The following is a 27482-nucleotide window of genomic DNA, read 5'->3' on the forward strand; positions in this document are numbered from 1 at the left end:
TCCAGTGCGTGGCAGCCGGACCTCCGGCCTCGTCGCGAAGTTTCTATCCTGCTAGTGCCTTGGGGCCGGCCGGACCTCCCCAGACCCTGGCGATGCGGCCCCTGCTGCTCCTGGTCCCGCTGGGCTGGTTGCTTCTGGCCAAGGCGAAGGAGGACGCCAAGCCGGAGGGTGAGAACGCGGCCCGGGGGGCGGGCGGTTGAATCCGGGGTGGGAGGGCTGATCTCAGGGTTGCCTCGGTAAGGACCGGTCTCTACAGGAGGCCTGGGCTTCCGGGGGTGTCTGGGTTCCGGCCACTTGTCCACTGATTTGCTGATGACTTGGACAAATCACTTCCCCTCTAGGGGTTGTGGTTCCCACATCTAGAAGGAAAGAGACAGCCCAAGTCTGTTCACACCCAGAGGGAGGAATAACAGCACTCATTAATGACAGTGGCCACCACTTGGGGAGCGCTTACGGACCAGGCATCAGTTAAGCCTGATGGCAGCCCTCAGGTGTCTGTCCTCTGTGATCCCCATTTTCCCGACGGGCAAACTGAGGCTCTGCAGTGGATTCACTTGCCCGTGGTCACGCAGCTTTCGGGTCTTGGACCCAGGGTTAACGCCCAGGTGCTTCTGGTTCCAGAGGCCACCTCCAGCCAACAGATCATGGGGATCAGAGGCCCGGATTGCCGTGGGGGTGAGGAAGGATTGGTTCCCCCTGCGGAGCTGTTTGCCCATCAAGGCATTTTCTGTCCCAGAGCCGCCAGCTTTCCTGGAGCCTCCCAGCAGAGCAGTAAGAGGGGTCAAAAAAATCCAGTGAGGACCCTGGCTGGTGTGGCTCAGTGTGGGAACCTAAAGGTCATCATTTTAATTTCCGTCAGGGCACTTGCCTGGGTTGCCAGTTGGGGGCGTGCAAGAGGCAACCAGTCGATGTTTCTGTCTTTGATGTTTCTCTCCCTCTCCTTCTCCCTCCCTTCTCTCTAAAAAAATAAATAAAGCCCTGGCTGGTGTGGCTCAGTGGGTTGAGCACCAGCCTACAAATCGAAAGGTCGCCAGTTCAATTCTTGGTCAGGGCACATGCTTGGGTTGCACGGACCAGGTTTCCAGTTGGGGGCCTGCAAGAGGCAGCCATGCAATGATTCTCTCACACGTTGGTGTTTCTTGCTCGCTCCCTCCCCCTCTCTCTAAAAATAAATAAAATCTTTAAAAGTTAATAAAATATTTTTAAAAACTCAGGGAGGGAGGTGGTGAGCACAGAGCGGAGCTGGTAGCATGTGCAAAGGGCCTGGGGCCTGGGCCCACTCGCCAGCTGGGAGCCAGGAGGCCTGTGATAGCCTTTCTTTTCCCCGGGCCTCTGCTGGGAACCTCTGCTGTTTCCCTGTCCTCCCTCCACCCCATACCACCCCATGACGGAAACTCCAGCCCCCCCGCAACAAAGCCCAGAGAGGCGAGTCAGGGAGGGCACCAACTCGGTGACAAGGCTTCAGGTGCCCTGACCCCCAGCAGGTGATGGGAGCGGCAGAGTGGAGACAGGCAGCCCGTACAGAGTGTGCAGGATTCAGGGTGTCGCTGAGATCATCCAGGTAAAGCACCTAGTAGCTCATAAGCACTCATTGATGAAGGGACAGCGGGGTCCCCAGCTATGGGGCTCTAACTTCGGGCAGCTCCCAAGTTGAGGTTCTGTGCTTCCCTTGCTCCCTTCAGACCGTTTTGATAAGGGAGCATTAGCCCATTTTGCAGACGGGGAGACTGAGGCCCCGGAAGGTTAAACACCTGGTCTCAGGTTGCCACAGCTGGTTGGAAGTCAAGTCACTAACTGGAACTCAGACCCCCCTCCCCACTGCCCCTGCTCATTCTATGAACCTTTCCTTTGGGTGGGGGAGGGGCCGTGGCCTGGAGACACTGCCTGGGAGAGCCTGCGCAGCTCCCCCAGACCCAGCTGAGGTGAGCCCCTCAGCCTGCTGGCCGCGAGGACAGAGTGGGATGGCGGTGTTTCCCGCAGGCATTGTCCAAGCTGCCCACTGACTGCTGTCGGGGAGGGGCGCCCCAGCAGCGCCAGCGACGCTAGCTTCTCCCTGGTGTGGCTGGGCTGGGACACCCAGTCCAGCACAGATGGCTGGGCTGGGGCGGCTGCAGAGGAGTGTTCCCCTGGGGCAGGCGCGGGGACCGCACTGGGTGTCCCTCTGGGGTGGGGCAGGGCATTTGCCATGCAGTGTTGGGGGGAGATACTGTCGGGCACCCCTCATCCAAGCATGGATTCAGCACACGGAGAGAAAGAAGGGCAGTTGTCACTCTTGGGGGCTCCCAATCTGAGGGGGACGCAGAGCTCCTCACCCCAGTGGATGCCCATGGGATCGGGGAGACACAACCCTTTGTTCCCAGAGAGCCCTGTGCCTCGGGGAGGAGGTGCTACCCTGTCCCGGGGGAACCCCAAGACCAATGTGGGAGACAGAAAAAGGCCTTCGACGAAGCAGAGCTAAGGGGCAGGGGGCGTTCGGACACCCAGTGGCCCTTTCTCTCTTTGGCAGAGGCTCCCAGCGCCCTCCCAGGGCTCACGGATTTCCCTGCAGGCCTCCGTGTGAGAGGGAAGGACCGGAGCCTGGAGCTGCTGAGATCCGAGGAGGCTCCCGGGACATCAGCTGGGCTTGGGTGGGGGCTCCGGGTCCTGCTGTTACACGGCAGGGGACGGGGCTGTCCCTGGAGTCAGGCAGGCCCAGCTGGACGTGGGTGAGCCGGGAGGGGCGAGTCTAGGACCCAAGGGTGCTAAGCCTGGAGAGGCAAGGCTGGCTCCTGAGCACAGGGGTCCTCCGTGGCCGCCCATTCTGCCTGACCCAGTTTATGGCTTCCGGTCAAGGCCAGGGGAGCGTGGAGGCTGGGGGAGGAGCTTCGTTCATCCGCAGTGTCTCCCCAGAGAGCAGACTGGATGTGTCATGCCTTGAGAGTCAGGGCCACACGCCTACCATCCAGCCCTCGTCTGGGCGGGTGCTGTTTGGGACAGAGGGATGTCAGCTGGAGCGCGGCGAACCCCGCTTGAGTTCTCAGCCTTCTCAGCCCCCCACTCGGCTTCTCTGAATCATCCTCCTTCCCAGGAAGGGCTCCGCCCCACCCCTGACCCCAGGGTGGCCCCTGCCCTCACACAGCTCCCTCCCCGAAGGGCGCCTCCAGGGATGAGAATGCGTAGAGCCCCTCTGCCAGGTGCTGTGCTGGGCATTTTATGGCCATTAGCTCGTTGTTACCCCTCACAGGAGGAGGAGGGCACGTTACCATAGTTACTACCCTCATTCCGCAGAGGAGGGAACAGACGCAGAGAGGCCGTTATTTGCCCAGCGATCTGTCGATCTGTCGTTGCCGCTCCCCATCTGCTGTCTTGCTTATCTCTGCCGACCCTGGATTAGGTTCGTTGGGGAACCCACAGCTGGACTTTGGGCAGTAGGTCAGGAGGGTTGAGGCCCTGGGGCTCAGGCCCCAGCTCCCGTCACGTCACGTGGTGAGGTCCTTTTCAACTCTCTGCAGGCTGGGTCCGAGCTCTGGGTGACCCACAGCCAGTCTCTGTGGAGGGCTGGCTTTCTGAGCGCCAGGGCCCCGCCCACCTGCTTTCCCTCTGGGCTCCTCATAGTAAAGGCGGGGGTGGGGTTAACAAGTGTAACAGAGGAGTAAGTATTCAGTAAAGGTTGGCCGTCATCGTTATTGTTATCTGGAAGCAAAAACCTGAAAGAGCCCGAGGACACACCGCCCCGTGCCCCCTTCCCTCCCTGGCTGCCCGACCTCAGGAGAGCCCCTGGTCTAATGGAGGATCCAGAACCTCACACAGACACACATGCTGGCTTTCTCCATCCATGAAACGTGACACTCGTCCTGTCCCCAGTAGCCCCCGTGCACAACAAGAGGGCCTCAGAGCTGGCGGCTCTGGCTCTTGTCACTTGGGTGGGGACAAGGGGCACTTAACCAACCTGGCAGGAGTTAGGGGGAGCCTTTCCCCAAGAGTGAGAAGCACCTCTCTTTTTCTGGACCCCAGGGTCAGGTGGTGAGACCTCCCCTCTCCACACATGCCCCGGCGAATCCGGCACCCCTCCTGCCCCGGGTCCCTGGGCCCGCCCCTAGCGGATTCCTGCCAATCCCTGCTGGGCAGCTTGGCGCCAGCCCCCTGCTCTCATGGCCAGGAGCCCGCCCCCCCTCCCGTCAGCCGGCTCCGCCAGGCCGGACCCCTTTGTTCTTTTAGCTGCGGCTCCTCCTGCCTTCCTAGGGTAGGAGTCGGGTGGTGCTTAACCTGCCTTTGCTGTCCCGGCCACACCACCCAGTGGGTCTGTTCACCCCCGAAAGGTGCTCAGTCCTGGACTCCGGGGCAGTAGGCTCACCCAGAGGAACCGTGATGAGTGCTGCACAGTGGGGTGCTGCCTCTGAGGGCAGGAGAGAGGCCAGGAAAAGTCTGAGAAGACTTCACAGGGGTGGTGGCAGGGAAGAGGTGTCACGGTCACTGTGCCTGGGACCCAGAGGAAGGTGAGGGAAAGGGCAGACAGAGGGACCCCTGGCAGGAAGGAGGCTGGCCTCCTGGCTGGAGGAGGGCCCACTCAGGGCGGGGAATGACTCCCCCATGGGACTGATCGGCAGGGGCCTTGAGTGCCAGAGCAAGGCATTTGCTTCTAATTAATCATCACCAGTAATAGCTCTTGGCCTGTGCCAGCATCCCAACAAGGATTTTACAGGCTGATCTCATGGAAGTAGTCCAGCAGCCCTTGTGGCGGGGGTGGGGATGAGGGGGTAGGTACCGTTATTATCCCTATTTTACAGGGGAGAAACGGAAGCTAGAAAGGCCAGGGACTTGCCCAAGGTCACAGAGCTCGTAAGGAGCAGAGCTAGGATTCTGACCAGGCAGGCCAGCTACCGAGCCTTTGCCACTCAGAGAGTGCGGCCTCAATGTGTGGTCTGGGAGGGGCTTCCCCAGGGGTCCCTGAGATGCATTTTGGGAGCTGCGTCCCATAGGTTCCTTTGTAGAGGCAAATCCGCACTACGGAGCCCGGGAGAGGTCCCTTGTTAAAAAGGTGATACAGCTACTCTGGTCCTCGGTCAGGATTTCAGGTCGGTTTCCACTCTGGTCCCGTCTCTCTCCTTGGTTCTCCCGGTGCTGGGAGACTCCAAGGCTGAGTGAGGCTCAGCAAGAAAGTCTATTGGGATTGATTAGCAGTGTCTGCCCTGGGTGCAGCTGCGGATGGTTGGTGGCTGTCTCTGGGCTGGTGTCTCACATGGGCCAGAGGGGTCCTTCTGGCATTCAGCATTCAGGGTGAATCCTTCCCTCCACCCCTGTGCCTGGCCATGAGCCCCCTAATGCCAGAGAGACCCAGTCCCACAATGCAAGATGGAGACACTTCTGCTCTGGACGCTTTCTGTCCCATTAGTCAGGTACCAGGTCAGTAGAGCCCTGCAGGAGAATCGGGAGACCGAGGTGACATCCCAGCTGTGTCACTAACTAACAGTGATCTTAGCCACCCACCTGCACCCCACGCTCTTGTCTGTAATGGACATGGATACAGGTTCTGCAGTGGGATTTGACAACAACCACCGCCTGCTCCTGTTCACCTGTCCTCCTCTTCCGTTTCCACCCACCACACTCTTCTCTGTCCTCCCTAGACAACCTCTTAGTCCTCACGGTGGCCACGAAGGAGACCGAGGGGTTCCGACGCTTCAAGCGGTCAGCCCAGTTCTTCAACTACAAGATCCAGGTAAGGGGCTCCCGGGGGGCGGGAGGGGGGGTGCAGAGACAACTGAATGGTGGAGGGAGAGCCCAGGAGCTGGGTGTCCACCCTCCCCCAACTGATGTGGGGTTAGAGGGGAAGCTTCTGGAAGCTTGAGAGATGGAGATGAGTTAGGCAAAGCAAGAGGGGAAGAACAGAAGCCGAGTCCAGGAGGGGCTGGAGGTGGAGAGCGTGGGGAGGTGAGACTGGAGAGGTGTGTGGCGGCGTGCAGCGTCAGTGTGCACAGACTCACCCAGCGGGGAGTGGCTAGCTGAGAGGGCGTCGGCATTCCTGCAACCCCCCACCCCAGGTGATCTGGGGGCGACCGCAGTCTGGAGACCTCGCCCGTACAAACACCGCTCTGGAGAAACACAGGCTAATTAATGCCCAGCCCATGGGTGTCACGGGTGTGTGTCCTCTGCGTGTGGCCTGTGGTGCTGAGCCCATAGGGAGACGTTCCTCCATTTAGCTGTGTGTTGAGTGCCTCCTTGTGTCAGGCACCAGGAAGGACGGACGAGACAAACCGCTTCACTGCCAACACGACTTGCAATCCAGCAGCAGGCATTAAGCCAGAAAGGAAGTGTGTTAGCCCACATGAATGAGATTTGAAGCATGGGACTGCTTCAGGCATGGCTGGATCCAGGGGTGCATGCGTGATGAAGTCGTTGTCTCTTCATCTCTAGGCCGTGTTTGTTTTCATTTGCAGAAACACACCCTCTAAGAATTGGCAAGATGACCACCAGCTACATACTTATTCCCTAGCTTTTCTGCTTTTCAGCAGAAAAGACAGCCTTTCCTTGATTTTAACAGAATAGTCCCAGGGAAGACTCTGATAGGCTCTGCTCTTCATTGTAACAGAATAGTCCCAGGGATACGGCATGCTCAAACCTTAGCTATGGGGATGGGGAGGGATAGGCCACTCTGATTGGTCAGGCAGGGTCACGTGACCACCTTTAAGGTACCACACTCTGCAGGCACTGGGCCTGGGGGAGGACTGGCCTGGAGAGAAGGAGACCTCTGCCGGTGGAGGGCTGAAGGTTCGGCTGCTTAAGAAAGCTCTGGAGAAGCATGCAGACAAGGAGAACCTGGTCATTCTCTTCACAGACAGGTCAGTGGCTGGGGGCTTCCCTCGCAGGGCCCTTCAGCAGAGACAGAGAAGAATATTCTTTTTTTTTTTTTTAAGATTTTATTTATTTATTTTTAGAGAGGGAAGGGAGGGAGAGAGGGAGAGAAGCATCAATATGCAGTTGCTGGGGGTCATGGCCTGCAACCCAGGAATATACCCTGACTGGGAATGGAACCTGCGACACTTTGGTTCGCAGCCCGCGCTCAATCCACTGAGCTACGCCAGCCAGGGCGAGAGAAGAATATTCTAAATTGAGGTCTTCCCAGGACATCTAGGATGTGGGAGGATCTCTCTAGCTAAGGTTGCCTACAGCTATAGGGGTCCGTGCACCCCAGGAAAGACCCTCTGGTGTAGCCCATTCCCACCCTTGGTGAAAAAGGTGGGCGGGGGACCTGCCCAGGTGTGACAAGCCATGCTCTGAGTGTGAGAAGGGCGCGGGTTGTGGGGACCATCTCTCTGCTGGGGTGGGGGTGGAAACATGGAGGGCAGGGTCTGGGGACAGTAGAGCAGGTTCATTTCCCAGACTGTGGGAGGAGGGGGCTTGTGGAAGCCTCCATCCAGGTCTCCGGGGCCCCTCCGCACACCCCGACTTCTGTCTCCGCCTGCAGCTACGACGTGGTGTTTGCGTCGGGGCCCCGGGAGCTCCTGAAGAAGTTCCGGCAGGCCAGGAGCCAGGTGGTCTTCTCCGCCCAGGAGCTCATCTACCCAGACCGCAGGCTGGAGGCCAAGTACCCCATGGTGTCCGACGAGGGCAAGAGGTTCCTGGGCTCTGGAGGTGAGGAGCCGTGGCGGGCTCCGCCCGCTGGAGGCGGGGGCGAGCCCCAGATGGCTCCGCCCACAGGGGGGTGCTGGGCGGGCCCCGGAGAGCCCCGCCCACAGCCTTCCTGAGGCTCCTGTCCAGAGGAGGACATCTCTCAGGTCCCAAACGCAAGACGCAGGACGTCCTGAATGGAATTCCTGATTCTTTAACCCTTAAACTTGAGCCTTCCCCCGCCCACTGTCATCCTACACAAGGCGAAACCTGGGAGTCACCCCGATTCCTCCCTGCCCTCTGCCAGCTCAGTCCTTCCCTGGGTCCCAACACCGGTGCCTGAGACGATCTCTTGAATGTGCCTTGTGAGGTCCACGCCCGCCGCCGCTGCCTCACGGGGCTCCTGGCCATCAGTAGTAGTCCCCATCTGCTCTGCCAGCCGCCCCCTCACCCCCCCCCAGCCCATTTCCCACCCAGCAGCCAGAGGCAAATCCACGCTCCTTACTCAATGGCTTCCCTCGGCATGGAGAACAAAATCTGTATTTTATTCTGGATTTCTCTGTCCAGCCGTGGAAAGCGGATCCACCGCCGGCTGCCCCTTTTCTTTACTAGCCGAGAGAGTTGGCGCTGTCCAAACGGCCTGGCCCTAGTGTCCCCTGGGGCACGACCCTCCCTGGCTGCCCACCTTCTCCCAGTTCTCTCATCTGTCTGCCCCCCAGCCAGGCACCTGGGTGGGTTTTTCCCTCTGAGCCCCCATGCGCTGTGTGACCTTGGCCCAGCCTCTGACCTTCTCTGGGCCAAGTTTCCCAGAGAACTGTAGAAAAAAGACCCCGGCCTGCACCCACCAGCTCCACTCTCTGGGAGCTCCTGGTCCGAGCCATTCATTCACCACCTGGGTGGTGCCCAGCGCCTGAGCTGGTGCAGTTCACTGGGCACCAGTGATCTTTCTGTCTCGCTGGGCTCAGGGGGAACTTGTCACCAAATGACACTAACTGGTAGGCTGTTTCCCGCCTGGGGACATCACCTCTCCTCAATCTAGGAGGACTTCTGAGAGGAGGCAGAGCTTGTGGGTGAAGGAGTAGAGGGAGGAGAGGGGAGGCTGGGAAGAGGCCCCCAGCTCGGGGGCTGGAAGGGTCTATCTCTGGGTCCCCATGCAACCCCCAGGCTTCATCGGTTACGCCCCCAACCTCAGCAAGCTGGTGGCCAAGTGGGAGGGCCAGGACAGTGACAGTGACCAGCTCTTTTACACCAAGATCTTCCTGGACCCGGAGAAGAGGGTAAGAGTCAGTGGATGGGGCTGGGGAATCCTGGGTCCCATGGGCCAGGCTGCACTGGGTATAGCCCCTCCAGGGCCTGAACCCCTGGGTTGGCCTTGACCTTCCCAGTTACCCATTCATGGATTCACTGACTTATCTAGCAGGGACACCGACAGGTGCAGGGCAGGGACGTGGCAGTGAACAGGAGAGCCAGGGTCTCTGCCCTCATGGACCCTCAAGGAAGGAGACAGGAATTGACAGCCTCATGTCAGGTGGTGGCCGTGGTGATGGAAGGAATGACAGGCTGAGCCACCCCTCCCCCACTCTGCCTGGGGGGTTCCTGGGGGGCTGATGAGAGCTTGGCAGGCCTGTCTGGAGGCTGGGGTCACTGAGGGGAGTAGAGGGAGCAGAACCAGGCCAGTGCAGCCCCCAACCCGGCCAGTATCCTCTGGGCAGACAGGAAACTCTCCAGGGTCAGGATTCCTGGATTCTGCCTTGCTTACCCCCGCCAAGTGCCCATCCATGCTGTGCTGTGTGACGCAGGGTAAGTCACTTTCCCTCTCTGGGCCTCAGTTTTTATCATCCACAAAATGATGAATTGAAGCATCCGGGCCTGTGCAGTGGAAACTATGAATTTGGTCTTTCTGTTAACTCAGTCCTTCCTCCCCCTTTGCCCCCAGTGACATCACTGCAGAAGCGCAGGGACTAACTGGTACCAGTGAAGCCGCTCTGCAGGGCATGAAGGCGGAGCCTAGAGTGCCCCTTGCTCTGCCTGGTTGAGTGCAGCGGGCAGCACTGTCCCTGTAAACAGGGACTTCAGGGCCAGGCTACCTGGGTTCAAATGCCAACTCAGCTACTTCTTAGCTGTGTGATCTTGGGCAAGTTACCCAACCTCTCTATGCTTTGTTTTAGAAATCTGCACAATGCGATGCCGACAGAATTTTCTCCTGGGGAGGGTGTGCGGATTAAATTAGCGTGTATACAACACCTGGGATAGTGGTTGGCACGCAGTGCGGTGCTGATCGAGTGTGCGTTGTTATTGCGGCGGAACCAGCCAGCTGTTCCCTTGTATTCCTTCCTGTTCTGAGAACCCCTGCTTCTCTGGAAATGGACTCACTAGGCCACTAGATCCCAGGGGCTTGGCCACTGGCTGGCCTTCCCAGGGCTCCCAGCGGCTGGCTGGGCAAAGCAGATGTGGGGAGAGGAAGGGGCAGGGTGGGGAGAGCCGGCTGCCCGCCATGGTCCGTCCCTGCTGCAGCCTGCCGCCTTCTTTCCTGCAGGAGCGGATCAATATCACCCTGGACCACCGCTGCCGCATCTTCCAGAACCTGGACGGAGCCTTGGGTGAGCCGCCCCCACAGGAGGGGATGGAGAGAGGGCTGGTGGGAAGGAGCTGAGGGTTCCAGGCAGGGCCTGAGCCCAAGGGGGAGGAAGTGTTGGTTCCTCTCTGTCTGTTGTGTTGGGAGGTCACCTGCCACCCGCCCCGTCCCCAGGCCCCCAGAGACCACCTGGGTGTCTCTGCGGGTGGAGAAAGTAGGGTCATGAGATCAGCTCACAGAGCCCTCCCAACACCCGGGCAGCGGGGCGGCCTCTCAGCCTGGTGGGACGTGGGCAGTGCACAGGTGGGCACCGGTCCTGCCCCAGACCCCTGAGCCTGCTTTTTTCCTTCCCTCTTCCCAGCTAAAGGGTTCCTGGGTAGGAGCGGGGAGTTGGGAAGCGGAGGCTAGTTGGTCCTTGAAACCCACATGCCCTCGGGCTGACCCCATGTCCGTGGCTGGTGATGATGTTGCTTTGCCACCGGCTTGCCGGTGACTTCAGGCAAGACACATGCCCATATACCTCGGGTCTCAGTTTCCCCATCTTTAGTAAGGAGAAGTTGGACCAGATCACTGATGGGGGGGACTTATACATGGAATACATGGATCCCTTCGAGAATCCGAGGAAAGCGATGGCTCCTCTCTCAGGACAGTGCGGGAACATCACACCCTCTGGCTAAGGTTTCTGGGAGTTCACGAACCTAAGTTAAGAAACTGGATCCAGCCCTGCCTGGTGTGGCTCGGGCGACAGAGCCCCGGCCTGCAAACCAAAGGGTCGCTGGTTTGATTCCTAGTCAGGGCACATGGCTGGGTTGCAGGCCAGGTCCCCAGTGAGGGGCACGCAAGAAGCAACCATACACTGATGTTTCTCTTCCTCTCTTTCTCCCTCCCTTCCCCTCTCTCTAAAAATAAATAAATAAAATCTTTTAAAAAACAAGAAGCTGGATCCAAATCACCCTTGGGTGGGCTAGAAGCTTGCCCAGAGGGGCTCCACTCATGTGGTCACCCACCACAAAGTCCTCCCTCCCCCCAGGCCCTGGAAAAGGCCACGCTGTGTTTTGTCCTTGTCGAACAAGTCGGCTTCCTGTGTTAGTGCAGACCTGCAGGGTCCCAGCATGGGGCTTAGGGGCTGTCTCTGCCAGGACGGGGTCTGTCCCCCGTCCCTCCCAGGCCCTCCTGTGTGGCTGGCATATACTCAGCACTGCTCTGCAGGCCCGTCAGAGCGGCGCCGCCCAGACCCTGGCTGTGGGGCCCCTCCAGACTGGGTCTGGAGCTGGGATAAGGGTCGCTGTGGATTCTGCGCTCACCCTGTGCCAGGCGTGGTGCTAGGCGGTTGCCGGACGGACGTGGAGCCCTGCCACTGTTACCCCCATTTCACAGATGAGGCAACTGAGGTTGGAGAGGCGAAGTGACCAGCCCAGGGCACACGCTGCTCACTGGGGGAGAGCTGGGGTTCAAGCCCAGCCCGGGAGCCCCTGAGCCTGGCTCCCGGGTCTGACCCTGGATGGCACTGTGATTTCTCACCCCCAGATGAGGTCGTGCTGAAGTTTGAAATGGGCCACGTTCGAGCTCGGAACCTGGTCTACGACACCCTCCCGGTCCTGATTCACGGCAATGGGCCCACCAAGGTAGGGGGGGCCCCAGCCCCTGGGGAGAGTAGGCGGCGGTCAGCTTCTCCTTGGGGCCAGGGCCACCCACCTGGGCCCAGAGAGCTCGTTGGCACCAACCTCAAGCCCAAGTTCAGCCTGGAGCCTTCTTTCCCACTGTGGTGGCAGATAATGCCCTGTCCATCTGCTGGGCCACAGGACACGAAGGAGGCCACTGTCCCCACCCAGGCCTAGGTTCGGCTGCCCCAGGTCCTCCTCACTCTGTCATTTAGTGAATGTTTGCACCAGGGCGTGAGGCCTCCTCAGTCACGAACAGGACAGACCGGTCCTCACGCTCCTGGAGCTACAGACTGGCCCCTGGGGAGCTGGCCCCTGGGGGACCAGCCCCTGCTTCACACCACGTTTCTCTGAGTGAGGTCCCCAACCACCCAAACCAGAATCACATGGAAGGGCGAGGCAGGGGAGTGTGTTAAAAAGGCAGATGCCCTGACCCCGCCTAAAGCTGCTCGGTGGGAGTCTGCATGGAGCCAGCTCTCAGCCGATCCAGAGGTGAAAGAGCACCAGCGGCAAGCCCGCCCTCTGTCCCCTCAGCTCTGGGGAACTCTGGGGGAATGGACATGCTCTCCAGGGCCCGCCCAAAGTCAAGGCACAGTCCTGCCCTCTCAGGGGCGGCAGGTGCCTGGGGTGCGGGCCGCCAGCGGCCCAGGGAGGGTGCCTCCATGGTTGCAGGTGGCAGGGTGGCCTGGCTCCTCTCAGCCCCATTGTCCCCACAGCTGCAGCTGAACTACCTGGGCAACTACATCCCGCGCTTCTGGACCTTCGAAACGGGCTGCGTCGTGTGTGACGAGGGCCTGCGGAGCCTCAAGGGCATCGGGGTACGGCTTTCGGGGGCTGGGGTAGGGGGGCGATGGGTGATTCGGGAAGAGACTGTTGTCTTTGGAAGGTAAAGAAGGAGTTACCTTCCTGTCTGGGGTTCCATCCTCTGCCTCCCCCAGGCACCTCCTCCTGGAAGCCTTCTCAGACTACACCTGGCTCCAGCCAACCCCTGGATGCCTAAGTTCCAGTTTTTTGTGCCTGGCCGTTCAGGACGCCCTGCAATCCCCTCCCCACCCCCACGAAGTCACTCCTCATTTATGGCCCCCTTCAAACCCCACACCGGCCGGGCTCTCCCGACAGCTTGCCATTAACTGGTCCTCACCCCGAGTCAGGGCTCACGCTGCTCCCGGTCCCCAGCAGGGCCATCCTCCTGCCTCCCTGCCGGTCCCTGCCTCGGCCCACCTGCACGTCCCGCTCGGGGCTCCCTGGCCCAGGCCCCCCCTTCTGCTAGGTCCCCACGCCTCTGGCCCTGGGTCCCACGGGCCACGCTGGGGGCTCAGTGGCCGCACCGTGGGTGGACGTTGCTGGATGCTGTGCTGCCACCTTCCCGTGCAGGACGAAGCCCTGCCCGTGGTCCTGGTCGGCGTGTTCATCGAGCAGCCCACGCCATTCCTGTCCCTGTTCTTCCAGCGGCTCCTGCGCCTCCACTACCCCCGGAGGCGGATGCGGCTCTTCATCCACAACCACGTGAGGAGCGGGTGCTTGGCGGGGTTGCCGTGGGGCTCGGGTCTGCCCGGTGGCCTGAGGCCGCTGAGGAGCGACTGGAATGGGCTCATCTGGGCCAAGCGGAAGCGGGCAGTATCCCTGAATGACTGGGTTGGCTCTGGAGTCAGGCTGGCCTGGTTTGAATCCCAACACTATTGCTTATGGTGGCTGTGTGACCTAGGGCTGTTATTCAACCTCTCTGTGCTTTAGTTTTCTCGTCTATTGGATAGGGATAATAACCGTGGCGACCACACAGGATTCCTGCAGGGGTTAACCGAGTTGGCATGTGAAGCACATGGAAGAGTGCCCGGTGCATGTGCAGCACGTAGTAGGTGCTTGTAGCTGTTGTCATGACCACTGCTTCTCTCCCAGTCCCAGTCAGTCCTTCCTGATTTGATCTGACGACAGTCAAGTTGGTGTTCATTCCTTGAGCATCTTCTGGGGCGTCGGGAGGGCCTGGGGGCCTGCCTGGTTGTGCGGAGCAGGTGTGGAATCAGGATTCCCGGTCCCCCGTGGCTTTCCTGCCTGTCCTTCCTCACCAGATCAAGTCCCACCTCTCTGCCTTCGCTTCTCCCAGGGGCCCTGACGGGGAGCCCCAGGACACTCTTCAAGTCCTGCCTGCTCTCCAGGCTCCTTGTCTTCTTAAAGTCTTCTCAGCTGCCCCATCTAGGGCGGCCCCTTTCTGAGACCTCTCGAGCCCCGACAGCCTGCGCGCCACCCGCAGGGCCCCGGGGCCCCTCCCCCGGCCCAGCTCTCTGCCCGTGTCCCAGACACTGACCCAGCTGTGCCCCGTGCAGGTAGGAGAAGGGGGCAGGCGCTGCCCTTGGGAGGCTCCTGGCTTCCCTGGAGACGGCAAGGCCCACACCCATGACTTGTGACTTTGGGTAGAAAGAGAGAAGTGTCCCAGGCAGTATTTGAGGACCTACCATGTGCTCTCTCTGACTTGTCGACTTCTGACAATGACCCTAGGAGGAAGGCATGAGCACCCTCCCCTTTTTAAAAAAAATAATTTTATTTACTTATTTTTAGGGAGAGGGGAAGGGAGGGAGAAGGAGATGGAGAGAAACATCAATTGGTGGCTTGCCTCTCACACGCAGCCTGACTGGGGACCAAACTTGCAACCCAGGCAGGCGCCCTGACAGGGAATCGAACCCACGAGACTTTGCTTTGTGGGACAACACCCGACTGACTGAGCCGCACCGGTCAGGGCTCTCCCTCCCTCTTTACAACAGAGGAAACTTAAGCCGAGACGGTGAAGTGACTTGTCCGAGGCCACACAGCTGTCATGGCAGGACTGGGCGTCGGGCTTCATTCCAAGTCCTGGGTTTGGTTCTGAAGACCCTGCCCTCTCTGCTGCCCCGTAGGAGCGGCCCCAGATCTGGGCTTTGGTTTTCAAAGCAAGGTCCGAACGCCACCCGGCGTGTTTGGGAACAAAGCAGATCGCTGGGCCCCACCCCGGGCCAGCGGAATCAGTGCCTCAGGAAGTGGGGCCTGTGGGTTGGGGGTGCCCTCCCGGTGACAGAGGCCCGTACGAGGACTATGGGCCTGGCCTGGTTAGGGGAGGATGGTGGAAGGACGGCCGGGGAAGGGCACTCCAGGCAGGAGCGCCAGCACGGGCAGAGGCGTGGAGTTTAGGGAAGCAGGTGGCCAGGATGTGCCGGGAATGAGGCCGACCAGCCTGCAGTGGCAGCGGGTGCTGCGGTCACTGGGTGGGACCTGTGTCCTCACCTTCACCCCCCACCCCACCCCCGGCCCCAGGAACAACAGCACAAGGCTGAGGTGGAGCGGTTCCTGGCGGAGCACAGCGGCGAGTACCAGTCTGTGAAGCTGGTGGGCCCCGAGGTGCGGGTGGCGAACGCTGACGCCAGGAACATGGGCGCGTGAGTCGGGGGCCCCGGGGGACCGTGGTTATCTCCGCTGTCCGTGGTGGGCCGAGGGGCCGGGGGTGGTGCCAGAGCACCAGACTGGGAGACAGGAGCTCAGAGGACTGTGTGGTCTGCCCCTCTGGACCTCAGTGTTGCCATCTGTCAGATGGGTAACAGTCGCCGCCCTGAGCAGCGCCCCTAAGAGTTTGGGAAGCAAATCAGAGAGACAGACAGAGGACTCAGGGCCGGAAGTCGATAGATGCTGACAGCTAGAGGAACCGTCTCTTGTTTTTTCCCATTATTATTATTATTTAAGATTTTATTTGTTTATTTTTAGAGAGGGAAGGAAGGGAGAAAGAGAGAGACAGAGAAACATCAATGTGCGGTTGCTGGGGGCCATGGCCTGCAACCCAGGCATGTGCCCTGACTGGGAATCGAACCTGCGACACTTTGGTTCGCAGCCCGCACTCAATCCACTGAGCTACGCCAGCCAGGGAGCTTTTATTATTTTTTTAATCTGAAACCTTTATTATATTTTTCCCATTCCCATTAAGCCCCATTGTACCCCTCTCCCCTTTATTATTAAAACAAACAAACAGTTTGTGTTGACTATGGAAGGATGAGGCCGTCCAGGTCCGAGGCCGTCCAGGTCCGAGGCCGGCGGACGTCCCCTACGGACCAGACAGCGAATCTGTGTGAACGGGTGTCGTGGGCGGGGCCACCCCCCCCCCCCCCCGGGCTCTGCTGGTGGGATGTCAGCGAGCGGGGTTGGCCTGCAACCACGTTTTATTTGTGGACACCGGAGTTTGACTTCATGGGATTTTCATGCAACTTACTTTGATTCTTTTCCCCAACCCGTTCCAAATGTAAAAAACACTCTTAGCTCCCGAGCCGCACGAAACCAGGCAGGGGGGCTGGGTTTGGACCACGGACCGTAGATTCCCGAGCCCTGGAACAGATGAACAAAAAGAACGGAAAGTTTTAAGGCTTTGGTATGAGTTACCGAGCCGCGCTCCAGGGAGCTGAGCCAGCCTGCCCCTGGCCCTGGGCGGCGCAGGGACCCGTCTGCGGGCCGTGCTGCCCCCCGGGCCGGGTTCTCGGGGCACTGGATACCGGTTGTTAAACTCTGAGCCTTCATCCTGAGAGTCTGGAATCTGCACCAGGGTTTGGGTCTTGTAACTGGGAGAGACTTTTGAAGCAGCTGGTCCCAACCTGTAGCAGGGCCGGCCTGACCTCTCTAAAGGCCCTTGGCCGGTACCTGGTGACCACACGTGGGCAGGGGTGGACAGTGCAGGTCCACGATCCTGGGTGGGAGGCTGGTCCTGGAGCCCCAACTCACTGACCCCGCATTCCCCCCCACCGGCTGTAGGGACTTGTGCCGACAGGACCGTAGCTGCACCTATTACTTCAGCGTGGATGCCGCCGTGGCCTTGACTGAGCCCGAAATCCTGCGACTGCTGATTGAGCAGAACAAGTGAGGCCGTGGGTGGGCTGCAGCAGGCGGGCAGGCCGGCCCTCAGAGCAGGGATCCTGGCCCGGCGCTACTCGTGATAGGCCCGGGCCCGGCTGGGCGCCCTCCCCTGCCTTGGCCTCACCTACTGCCCTGGGCTTGCTCCAGCCTGGCAACCTCAGCTGGGTCCAGGATGTTCCCCCTCCCCGCCACAAGCCCTAAGCCACCCCCTCCCACCCTCTGTTCCGGTGGGCGGGAGCGGGTTCAGACCGGCCTGACCCCACTCCAGGCCCTGCCCCAGGGAGGTGCTTGCTGGCTGAAACGCCCTCCCCACCCTTCTCCCCCGAATTCCCCAGGGGCAGAGGGACCCCTCTGAGATGCTCCCTTTCTTAGGAACGTGATTGCCCCGTTGATGACCCGCCATGGGAGGCTGTGGTCGAACTTCTGGGGGGCACTGAGTGCGGATGGCTACTACGCGCGCTCCGAGGACTACGTGGACATCGTTCAGGGGCGGCGCGTGTGAGTTCCCGTGGGGTGGGGGGGGTGGGGGGGGTGGGGGGGCCCCCTCCTCGGTCTTCCTCCTGGCCTTGCAGCGCCGCCATCCCCTCGTTGCTCTCAAATTCCCGCTGGACCTGAAGCAGGGAAGACTGAAGTCAGACACAGGGAGGGACTTCCCGACAATGATCCTGGGCCCTTCCCTTAGGAGTCTACGACACTCACCACCGGCCTACGGCCCCTTCCGTCTCTCTCTCTCTCTCTCTCCCTCAGCGGCGTCTGGAACGTGCCCTACATCTCCAACATCTACCTGATCAAGGGCAGCGCCCTGCGGGCCGAGCTGCGGCAGACAGACCTGTTCCACCACAGCAAGCTGGACCCCGACATGGCCTTCTGTGCCAACATCCGGCAGCAGGTCAGCCTTGGGCGGGCAGTCGGAGGAGGCCCTGTCGACGGGAAGGTGGGCCGCCTTGTCACCGCAGGCCCTGCAGCTCCTGAGGCGCCAGCAGGGCCGCTCGAAGGCCGCCAGGGCCCGGTGGGGGCGCCTGGGGCACTGGCACCGCAGGCTGGTCCTCGGGGTCTGCGGGGGTCATTTTGGCAGACCCAGTTTCACACCGCCTGTTTCACTTACATTTTCGGCAGCGCCTAAAGAAAATGAAACTTTCCACCTAAACATACTCTGAGTAACGTGCCCAAGAGACACCCTTACCCTATCCTTGTGCTCCACCCGGTATTTTTTGTGTGACTGTTAAAAAAAAAAATCTTTTTAAATTGATTTTAGAGAGGAATGAAAGGAGAGGGAGGGAGAAAGAGAGAGAGAGAGAGAGATCAATTTTTTGTTCCACTTCTTGATGCACTCATTGGTTGATTCTTGTATGTGCCCTGACCGGGGATCGAACCCACAACCTTATTGTATCAGGACGATGCTCTAACCACCTGAGTTCCCCGGCCAGGGCTGTGGCTATTTCTTTAAACGTGACAGCATGTCGATGTTTTCCCCTGCGCCCCAAACTTCAGGATCGGAACTCCACCCTTTCCTCGTGCACATTCATTCTTTCATTCCCGCCCCGTCCTCCAGGAAGCCTTCCCTGATTGCAACCCCAGTGTCAGGTCTGGGCCGGGCGCTGGGCACAGGGGGCCACCCTTACTCTCGTCCTGGGTTCCGGATCTTATGAACTCGCAGCTGGTGGGCAGAAGAAGCCGCTGGCAGGCCCACTCCGGGGGGTGCAGGGGAGGGTGGGGTCTCTCACCCCTGCCTCCTCTCCTCAGGATGTGTTCATGTTCCTGACCAACCGGCACACCTTCGGCCACCTGCTGTCCCTGGACAACTACCAGACCTCCCACCTCCACAATGACCTCTGGGAGGTGTTCAATAACCCCGAGGTGAGGCCCTGGGTGGGTAGCGAGGGGCGGGAGCAGAGGGGACCCTATGGGTGTAGCCTGAGTCACTCTCTCTCAGAGCCTGACCACGCTGGGACCCCGTGGGCCGCCTGCCTCCCTCCACGGCAGGGGGTCTGTCAGGCTGGGGTGGGGAGAGAAGGGCAGTTTGAGAGGCAGCGCCATCTAGTGGACAAGGGGCGAGGAGTCAGAAGCCCATCAGCTGTGATTTAGTTGAGCCTCTCAACCTTTGGGGCCTCAGTAATCTGAGCTCGAAAATGGGTGTCCCTGCCTGCCTTGCCCCTGAGGGTGTCGTGACACTCAGAGGAGGAGAAAGTTGTGACAGCGTTCCTGGACATTGTGAGCTCATGGCTGACATGGGCACGTGCCTACACCTTCACAGAGACCTGCACACACATGCACACCTGTCATGCACATGCAAACACCAGCTGCAGTGGGCACACTTTTGTGCTCAGACAACACACACGCGCCCAGCGGGCACAGGCGCAGCATGGCTCCCACAGGCACGCGCATTCTCGCTTCCATCGCGCTCGGCCTGCGGGGAGGAACGCCCTCTGGGAGCACCCGTGGGGCTGAGTGAGGGGCGAGTCCTGCTGGCCCAGGCCAGGCCCCAGGACCCCATCCCGCTCCCCGCTCCCCACAGGACTGGAAGGAGAAGTACATCCACGAGAACTACACCAAGGTGCTGGCGGGGAAGCTGGTGGAGATGGTGAGGACTGGGCGGCACCCCGGAGCAAAGCTACGGGATTTACACCTGACACCTGTGGGGGGGGGGGGGGGGGCGGAGGACAGAGGAACGAACTAGCTGAGCTGGGGGAGTGGGGAGGCAGTGCTCTGGCAGTGCCCGGGCGAGGGAACGGACAGTGGGGGTGGGGGCCCTTCCTCCAGCGGGCACTTGCCAGCCAGGGACCCAGGCAGAAAGGGGAAGGAGAACACCCCCAAATGTGGTCTCAGCTGTGGACCACGGCCAGTGGGCCAGGAGTGAGAAGGGGGTGTTCCTCGACTCCCCCGCAAGCTGGCGGGCCTTTGCTGCCTTGGTGCCCACGCACTGGCAGCTCTGGCCCCGGCCCTGGTAGCTCTGTGACCTCGGCCAGCCCTGTGCTGCACTTCCTTCCGCGGCGGGTTCTGCAGAGGGCCCTGGGACCGGGGGAGGATGAGGTGGGACCACTCTGGACCCTTGTGACGGAGCCCCGCCCTCCCCAGCCGTGCCCGGACGTCTACTGGTTCCCCATCTTCACGGAGGCGGCCTGTGACGAGCTGGTGGAGGAGATGGAGCACTACGGCCAGTGGTCTCTGGGGGACAACAAGGTGGGGCTCCCGGACGTGGGCGGGGGTGCCCCTCCATCCGTGCCTGCCCTGTGGGCTCCTCTCCTGGCATGCTAGCGGGCACCTCTCTGGGACTCTGCAGCTGGGGGCGCTGGCGGGAGTGCCTGCAGGCACTGAGGAGCAGGGGGCTTGAGAGAAGCGATGGGGTGCTGGTCCCCGAGCTGCCAGGGCCACTGGGTGACTTGAGTTGCCTTAATCTTAAGGTGCTAGGCTCTCAGTTCCTGGTTTGTTATTAGAGGAAGTGAGCCCCCCCTGCCCCCAGATTGGGCGTGGGATCGGGGAGGAATGAGCAAGTGTGGACCAGGACAATTAGTAAGTGACTTACCGGACAGCGGACGCAAGTGGCGTTCTGCTGAAAGAGGGACCCCATGCCTGCCCTCACCTTGGGCGGTTCAGTCACCCTGTGTTGCGTGGGTCACCGGCCAGCAGTGATCACGGAACGCTGTGGATGGCTCGTCGAAACTCGAGAAAAAAACAGGCACAGAGACAGACCAGTTTCTGTGGAGGAGTAGGGACGGAACGGCCACCCCCTCTAGTGGGGAGCGCGCCGATTTACCGTCCAAACCGGCTTTTATTGGGTTCGTTTTGCATAAGAATTCAGGTAAAGCACATTACTCATTGCGAGGAAGTAAGGAACAATAGATAACAAGGAACTCTGTGGGTCTATTTTGAGTCAGGGTCAAAGAGCTGTAAGACTTTGGGGAACAAACTAACTTCCTCCTTGGACCCTTCTCATTCAACTGAGAGCATTCTAAACAAAGAAGGTTTCACAGGATTTTACATGTTCTTTCTGAGGCCTGATCACCCAGGGAATCCGTCCTTTCCAGCACTGGGCAGCACCACCCTCTGTCATTGTTTCAGGCGTAGGTGGAGCAAGGGAAGTAAGGCAGCCAAGAGATAAGGAGATTTTCTCCCAGACGATGAGGACTCAGGCTATGTCAAAGCCGAGGAGCGAGGGTCCATCACCCCCTTTTGCTGTAGCCCCCAAAGTCCTTCTTTTAGGGGTCTCCCACGTGATTGTGCCTGTCTTAGGTCGTTCCCCCCTTGGGGAATCTTACCCGTCTTTGGGTAACCGACCAAGCTCTGGGGTTCAGTTATGAACGAAGCAGCAAAAGCAGCGCTCCTGCCAGGGAGATAAGCTTTAGTCTCCATGCTGGCTTACAGTTCCAAGGGCGTTCCCTTAGCCTTAGCCTAGGCCGGGGGTTACAGCTTCTGATACCAGGCAGGGCGGTTCCCAACAACCCTGGGCCAGCGCATCTCAGACTGGCCAGCCTTGACCTGGCGGTTGACTGAGGCTGACTGATCCGTGGCTCTGGTTACCTGCTTCATCCACGTGCTGTGAAGGCTGGGCTAACCTCCAGACCCCAGTAACGGACACAGCCTGTATGTTCCGGGGTCTGGTTAATCCCTGTGCCCCAGCGACCAGGCTGGCCAGCCACCTGTGGCCCCTCTGCGTTGGTTTTCCACGCTGTGTGACAAATCACCACCCAGTTTAACAGCTTAGAACAACACCCATTTATTTCGCCCGGGTTTCTGTGGGGCGGGAGTCTGGGTGTGGGTCAGCTGGGTCCTGTGCCCAGGGTCTCACAGGGCTGCCGTCGGGGTGTCGGCCGGGGCTGGTGCCCCTCTGTCGCTCCGGTCCTGTGCCAGGCTCCCATGGCAGAATTCATCCCTGGCAGTGGCAGCTCTCATGCTGACTGGCTTCCTCCCGGCCAGCAGGAAGCTTCTCTGTCTTCAAGATCCCTCTCCTGGGATAGGATCCCCTTGCATTAAACCCAGGTCAACTTCCTAGTGACCTTAATCACACCTGCAAAACCCCTTCCCCTTTGTCCTCTAACCTGACCGTATCCCATGAGCTTCAAGGTCAGAGGGATGGGATTAGGCAGGCTTTGGGAGTCAGGGGCCAGCTCAGCGTTCTGCTGACCGCCCTCCCCGGGTCGCTTCCAGGACAGCCGCATCCAGGGCGGCTACGAAAACGTGCCCACCATCGACATCCACATGAACCAGATCAACTTCGAGCGCGAGTGGCACAAGTTCCTGGTGGAGTACATCGCGCCCGTGACGGAGAAGCTCTACCCCGGCTACTACACCAGGGTGGGCAGGCCTGGGGGTGGCCAGGACTAGGGCAGGGGGCGGAGAGTCTGGGGAGGGGCGGGCGGGGGAGGGGAGAGAAGCATTCCCTGCCTGGGCAGAGGCCTCCGCAGTTGGTCTCCAGGCTGGCAGGTGCCGAGTCTCCTCCCATCAGGTGTTGGGACCAGGGGAGGCGGGGCCACGCTGTCTGTAGCCTGTGACATCATCAGTGACCATTTGAGTCCTTCCTCTGTGTCCTTCCCCCCGCCTTGGTGACTCCTGTGCCAGCTCACCGGATGGACAAGCCCCCGGCCCGCCGGTCGGCACGCCCTTTCCTTCCCGCGGCTGGCCCTTGGGCCGCATTGGCTGTTGTGCTCTCGTCACCTGGCAACCTCCTCCTTCCCGTGGTTTCCTCCAAACACCTGCTTTGGGCCTTTGGGTGTGCCTGGGCCCTGCCCGAAGGGGCCCACCAGCCTAGATTCATTCATTTCAGCCTTTCTTCCCGCTTCTTCCCCTCTCCCTCCCTCCCTTCCCTCTCTCCACTCCCTCTCTCCCCTGTGTCCTTTCCTTCCTCCCCACACTATTTATTGTATTCTTCCCATTACCATGTACCCCCTTTATACCCCCCACCCCCCAGAATCACCCCACTGGTGCCTCTGTCCATGAGTCCTTTTTGCTCGATCCCTCCACCCCCCCAACCTACCCCACCCCCCAGAGCTGTCATCTGGTCTCTGTGAGTCTGTCCCCCTTTTCCTGGTTAGTTCCGTGTGTCCATTAGATGCCACATACGAGTGAAACCCTGTGGTACTTGGCTTTCTCTGACTGGCTTATTTTTCACTTAGCACAATGCTTTCCTGGTCCCTCCCCCCGCCCCCCGCCCCCCGACATTTTTACTGAGCATCTTTCCTGCGCCAGGCGCTGGGGAACCCAGCGTTAGACGGGCCTGCCCTCAGGGAGCTGGCCCGTCTGCAGAGTGGATGAGGGGCCCTTCCACACTCCCCGCCTTCCCTGGCCTTCGCTGCCTCTAACGCCGGCTCCCTGTGTCGCTTCCCTGGCGCAGGCCCAGTTCGACCTGGCCTTTGTTGTCCGCTACAAGCCCGACGAGCAGCCCTCGCTGGTGCCGCACCACGACGCGTCCACCTTCACCATCAACATCGCCCTGAACAGGGTCGGGGTGGATTATGAGGTGAGCGGGGCCCCCTCTGGCCTGGGGGAGCAGATTTCCCCTGGAGGGGAAATCTGGGGAAGCCAGGACGACATGGGGGGGGTGGGAGCAGTTCTGGGGGCCTTGGGGCCCCAAGGGAGGCCTCTAGGTGTGATCAGCTGTGGGAGCCATGTCCATCCATCCACCCACCCACCCACCCATCCACCCACCCACCCCTCCATCCATCCATTCATCCACCCACCCATCCACCCACCCACCCATCCATCCATCCATTCATCCACCCATCCATCCATCCACCCATTCATTCATTCACTTCATAAGCTGCTCTTTTAAAGGAGTTGTTGGGGACTCAGTCCCAGGTTAGTCACTGTGAAGGACACCTATTAGAACACCCATGTGTTTTGAGAGTTGACAGTATACCAGGGGACACTGGCAATATCTGAAGACATTTTTGGTTGTCACGACTCTGGGGGTGCTGCTGGCATCTAGCAGGTCGAGGCCAGGACGCCCAGACAGCCCCCATGGGAAGAACAGCCCGGCCCGCAGGGGTGACCCTGTGTGACAGTGTGATGTGCTGATGCCACTAAACTGCCGCTCACAAGCAGTCATGATAGGAGAGTCTGCTGTGTGCGTTTCACCACGATTAAGAAAAAGAATTGTCTGGCTCAAAACGTGCACAGGGCTGAGGTTGAGAAACCAGCCCGAGGTTCTTGCTCGTATCATCTCATTGACCTCTCGCCACCCCTGCAATTTAACGCCCATTTTCCAGAAGGGAAGACCGAGGCTCAGTTGGCCACAAGTTAGGAGAGGCTGTGGCTGACACTTGCCCAGGGCTTCCTGACTCCTGACTGCTCTGAGTGACTTCCTTAGGCAGCCGGTGGCTGTCACTCCCCAAGGCGTCCCAGGCAGGCTGTGCGGAGGGCCGCTTGGCTGTGGGGGGGGCTGCGATGGGAGGATAGGGGGTGGTGGGGGAAGGGCCTAGGTTCCTGCTGGGGAGCTGACACTTTCTGTTGGGAAACTGACACTTCCTGTCTCCCAGGGCGGGGGCTGTCGGTTCCTGCGCTACAACTGCTCCATCCGGGCCCCACGGAAGGGCTGGGCCCTCATGCACCCCGGGAGACTCACGCACTACCACGAGGGGCTCCCCACCACCAAGGGCACCCGCTACATCTCCGTGTCCTTCGTCGACCCCTAATTGGCCAGGCCCAGCCACCTCGGGCCTTTTCCTCTCTGCCAACAACCACTGCCCAGCAGCCTCTGGGGCCTCGGGGTCCCAGGGAACCCGGTCCAGCCTCCAGGATCTTGACCTCCCGTTGCTCCCGGAGCCGTCGTCGTCGTCGGAGAGACCGGGTTGCAGGCCGGGGGCGAGGACATCTCCTCGGCTGGGGCCCGCCTGGTGCTCTGCACCCAGCCCCGGGAGAGGCTGCTGGTTCACCTTCTCTGTGTGGTGCCAGCTCACTTGTCTTCCTGCAAACCCTTTTCCCCTTGTCTTCCTGAAATACCCAGTCCCCCTGCCTCTGGTCCTTCCATCCATGACACTGGAGCAGAATGGACTTACGCAGCTGCCTGGAGAGGGTCTGGGGGCACGGAGCCACACCCCAGAGATTCTCCCAGGCTTCGGGACAGACACAGAGACGGGGATCAGACTCAAGTCCCCACCCGCACCCCGGGACGGCCGAAGCCCCCCTTCTTTCCCTGCTCCGGGCATCGAGCACAACGTTGACCCCTGGAGACGGGGACTCAGCCAGCCTCCGGAAGACAGGAGAGGCGTGGATGTCACAGCCCTGTCCCCTACTTGATCCTTGCTGGGGGGAACGGGGGTGATACGTCCACACACTGTACTGCGTCCCCCCGTCCCAGATGTCTCTGGAGAGCGGAACAGTCACAAACAGGAGAGTTTGTATTAAAAGTCATTCAAACCACAGAGTGGGAGATGCTTGGGTGGGTGATGTGCGCGTGTCAGGGCGAGGGTCCGCAGGGAGAGTCCTTGAGAGCCTGCGCCTGGCAAGAAAGGCTGTCAGGAGTCTCGGGGTCTGTGTTTCGCAAACCAGGCGTGTGATCCTGGTGTCATTTGTATGTTCCGTAAACCCTGATGTGTGAGCCGGCCCCGGCTGCCTGGGGCACGCTTCTCCATCTGTCAGCCTCTGTCTGCACCAGGGGTCACCTCCTCTCGGAAGCCTCTGCCGCCGGCTGCCCTTCCTGCAAATGTGAACGTTGGAGAAGAGAGAACTTCCAGACTTGTGGCGGCCCCTCCGTACCCTGGACAGACTGTTCTCGTTGCACTAACTTTTGACTCAGGGCATTTATGATAACAAAAGCTAGCCTCGATCCACCCCTTGCTGTGAGCCGGCCCTTGCGTCTGTCAGGCACTCAGCACACAGTGCTCTGTGTGCAGAGATGTTACTTCCTTTTTATAGACGGGGAAATGTAGGCTCAGAGAGGCCAAGAAATTCGCTTAAGGTCACTCACACAGGTAAGTGGTAGGGACAGGGGTTTGAATATGATTTCGGCTGCAACCTGGTCCCGGCCGCCGGGCCCCCTGTAGTGAGCGGTGGCAGGAAGAAACCACATGCCGTGCACCCCAGACCCGTGTGCCACGGGGCTGTCAGAACCGCCCTGGGGAACAGGGCGGACTGACTAGTGGCGCGTGTTAACGTAACTGCTTCTCAACTAAGGGTGCTTCTGCCTCCCCGAGGGACAGTTGGCGATGTCTGGAGGCATTTTCGGTTGTCACAACCGGGCACTAGGGAGCAGAGGCCAGGGATGCTCGTAAACATCCTGCCATGCACAGGCCAGCTCCTCTCTCCCGTAAGGAATTGCCCTGGCCGAAATCTGAGTGGTGCCGGGACAGAAGCCTGAGAGCAAGCAGATGCTGTGGACACGGACCTCGGATGGGGAGGAGGTTTCCATTAGGCAGACGGAGAGTCTTCAGGTCGGGCGGCTGGACGGACGGGTGGGGCCGGAGAAAGCCGGCTGGCTGGTGTGGGTGGGGCAGGAGGGGTCGGATTGCCCAAGCCCATTTTCCCAGGCCCGGGGCACTTGGACTTCATCCAGGAGGAGGTGGACTTCATGTTTAGTTGGAGTCATTTGGGGGTCTTGTGTATGCCTCATAAAGTTAAGGTTTTGTTGTTTAAGTTGGCCCCTGGTGAATTCGCACAAATCTGAATCCTTTTCTCATCTGTCAGCAGCCTGCCCAGTTGTCCCCAGAAGCAACCACTCCTAATGTTTCTTGGGTGTCCCTGCTGAGCTGACCTGTGTGTGTGTGTGTGTGTGTGTGTGTGTGTGTGTGTAGATAGATAGATGATAGATACAGACATATATGTTGGCCAAAAAGTCTGTTTAGTTTTTTCTGCAAAATAAAAGACACATTTTTCAGTTTCACTAGTAACTGTATTGATTTGGATATTTTAAGTGTATCAGCTATCCCTCGCTAGTGGCTTCTAGAGGGTAGAGGGCAGGGCTGCTGCTGAACATCTTCCAATGCACCAGACGGCCCCACCGCAAAGAATTATTTTACCAAAATGTCAACAGGACCAAGAAACTGCACGAACCACTTTTGACACATTGGATCAGCCACAGCACCTTCTGCACACGCTGCACAAATTCCTTTTCTTGTGTTTCAGTGGCGTTTTCACCTTTCTTGAAATAATAAAGCACGGTGAGCCAAAAATGTTGTGTGTTTTCTTCCATCTTCAATATTAAAATGGCTGCACAAAAATTCACCAATTTTGAAAAGTTTTGGAGGCTGTGACGCTGATACGACAGCTGTCGGAATACAAGCTAACAAAATTGTCTCGAAGGACGTTGAAGACAACTAAGCACTACTAGAGCCATTGTACAGAAAAAACTAAATGAACTTTTTGGCCAATCCAATATATAAGAGGTGTGTGTGGGGGGGCGGGTATTTTAACTGTTATCTTTTTCTGATTACAAATGCAACTCTAGCCCACGGTGCAAAAGTCTATCCAAACAGAAATAGGTAACTTCGAAGAGAAAAGTCTGCAGTGCACACCACCTCCTGCCCGGCGCCCCTCCCCAATAACGCCGTCAGCCAGACTGGGACAGTCTTGTCCTGGGGGGCCTCACAGCTTGGAGAGGGGAGGAGACACGGGGTGCAGGGTGGAGGACCAGACTAGAAGGCTGGTAGCTGATTCTGTGGCTCCTGCAGCCGTCCGGGCAGGGGACAGAGCTCGCAGGAGAGAACGGACAGGACCAGTGTTCAGGGAGGAGGACCTCCAGGCCTCCACCTGGCTTGCGCAAGGTTGCCAAAGAAGGGAAAGGAAGTGGCATTCAGTGCCTGCCCTCACAGAACTGACCGTGTCCTTAGGGAGGCATCCCAGGCAGTGTGTCATGGGCCTGCTGTGACTCA

The 27482-nt window shown here is 59.6% G+C and overlaps 1 protein-coding gene across 2 annotated transcripts; it reads left to right on the forward strand.

The window, feature by feature from the left end:
* On the forward strand, positions 1-25037 carry PLOD1 (procollagen-lysine,2-oxoglutarate 5-dioxygenase 1). 2 transcript variants are annotated; one of them, XM_045858579.1, is made up of 19 exons: positions 1-168; positions 5604-5695; positions 6682-6815; positions 7442-7608; positions 8749-8861; positions 10121-10184; positions 11687-11784; positions 12537-12638; positions 13195-13326; positions 15103-15224; positions 16579-16683; positions 17053-17178; positions 17428-17569; positions 18424-18537; positions 19196-19261; positions 19756-19860; positions 21826-21972; positions 23009-23134; positions 24153-25037. In XM_045858579.1, exons 1-19 carry the CDS (start codon positions 93-95, stop codon positions 24306-24308), a joined length of 2187 nt encoding a protein of 728 aa, XP_045714535.1. In that variant the 5' UTR covers positions 1-92; the 3' UTR covers positions 24309-25037. The 2 variants fall into 2 exon arrangements, with proteins under 2 accessions (XP_045714535.1, XP_045714536.1); XM_045858580.1 differs by having other exon boundaries at positions 13270-13326.
* Positions 25038-27482: the final 2445 nt, after the last annotated feature.

The sequence above is a fragment of the Phyllostomus hastatus genome, unplaced genomic scaffold (assembly GCF_019186645.2).
Source record: "Phyllostomus hastatus isolate PE091 unplaced genomic scaffold, TTU_PhHast_1.1 phas_scaffold_182, whole genome shotgun sequence".
Lineage (NCBI taxonomy): Eukaryota > Metazoa > Chordata > Mammalia > Chiroptera > Phyllostomidae > Phyllostomus > Phyllostomus hastatus.

Excerpts from the sequence above, each read along its gene's own strand:
- PLOD1 (XM_045858579.1), top strand. The coding sequence starts at position 93 with ATGCGGCCCCTGCTGCTCCTGGTCCCGCTGGGCTGGTTGCTTCTGGCC. Across the intron at positions 10,185-11,686 it reads GAACCTGGACGGAGCCTTGG|ATGAGGTCGTGCTGAAGTTT; the intron begins GTGAGCCGCCCC and ends TCTCACCCCCAG. Across the intron at positions 17,570-18,423 it reads GTGCCAACATCCGGCAGCAG|GATGTGTTCATGTTCCTGAC; the intron begins GTCAGCCTTGGG and ends TCCTCTCCTCAG.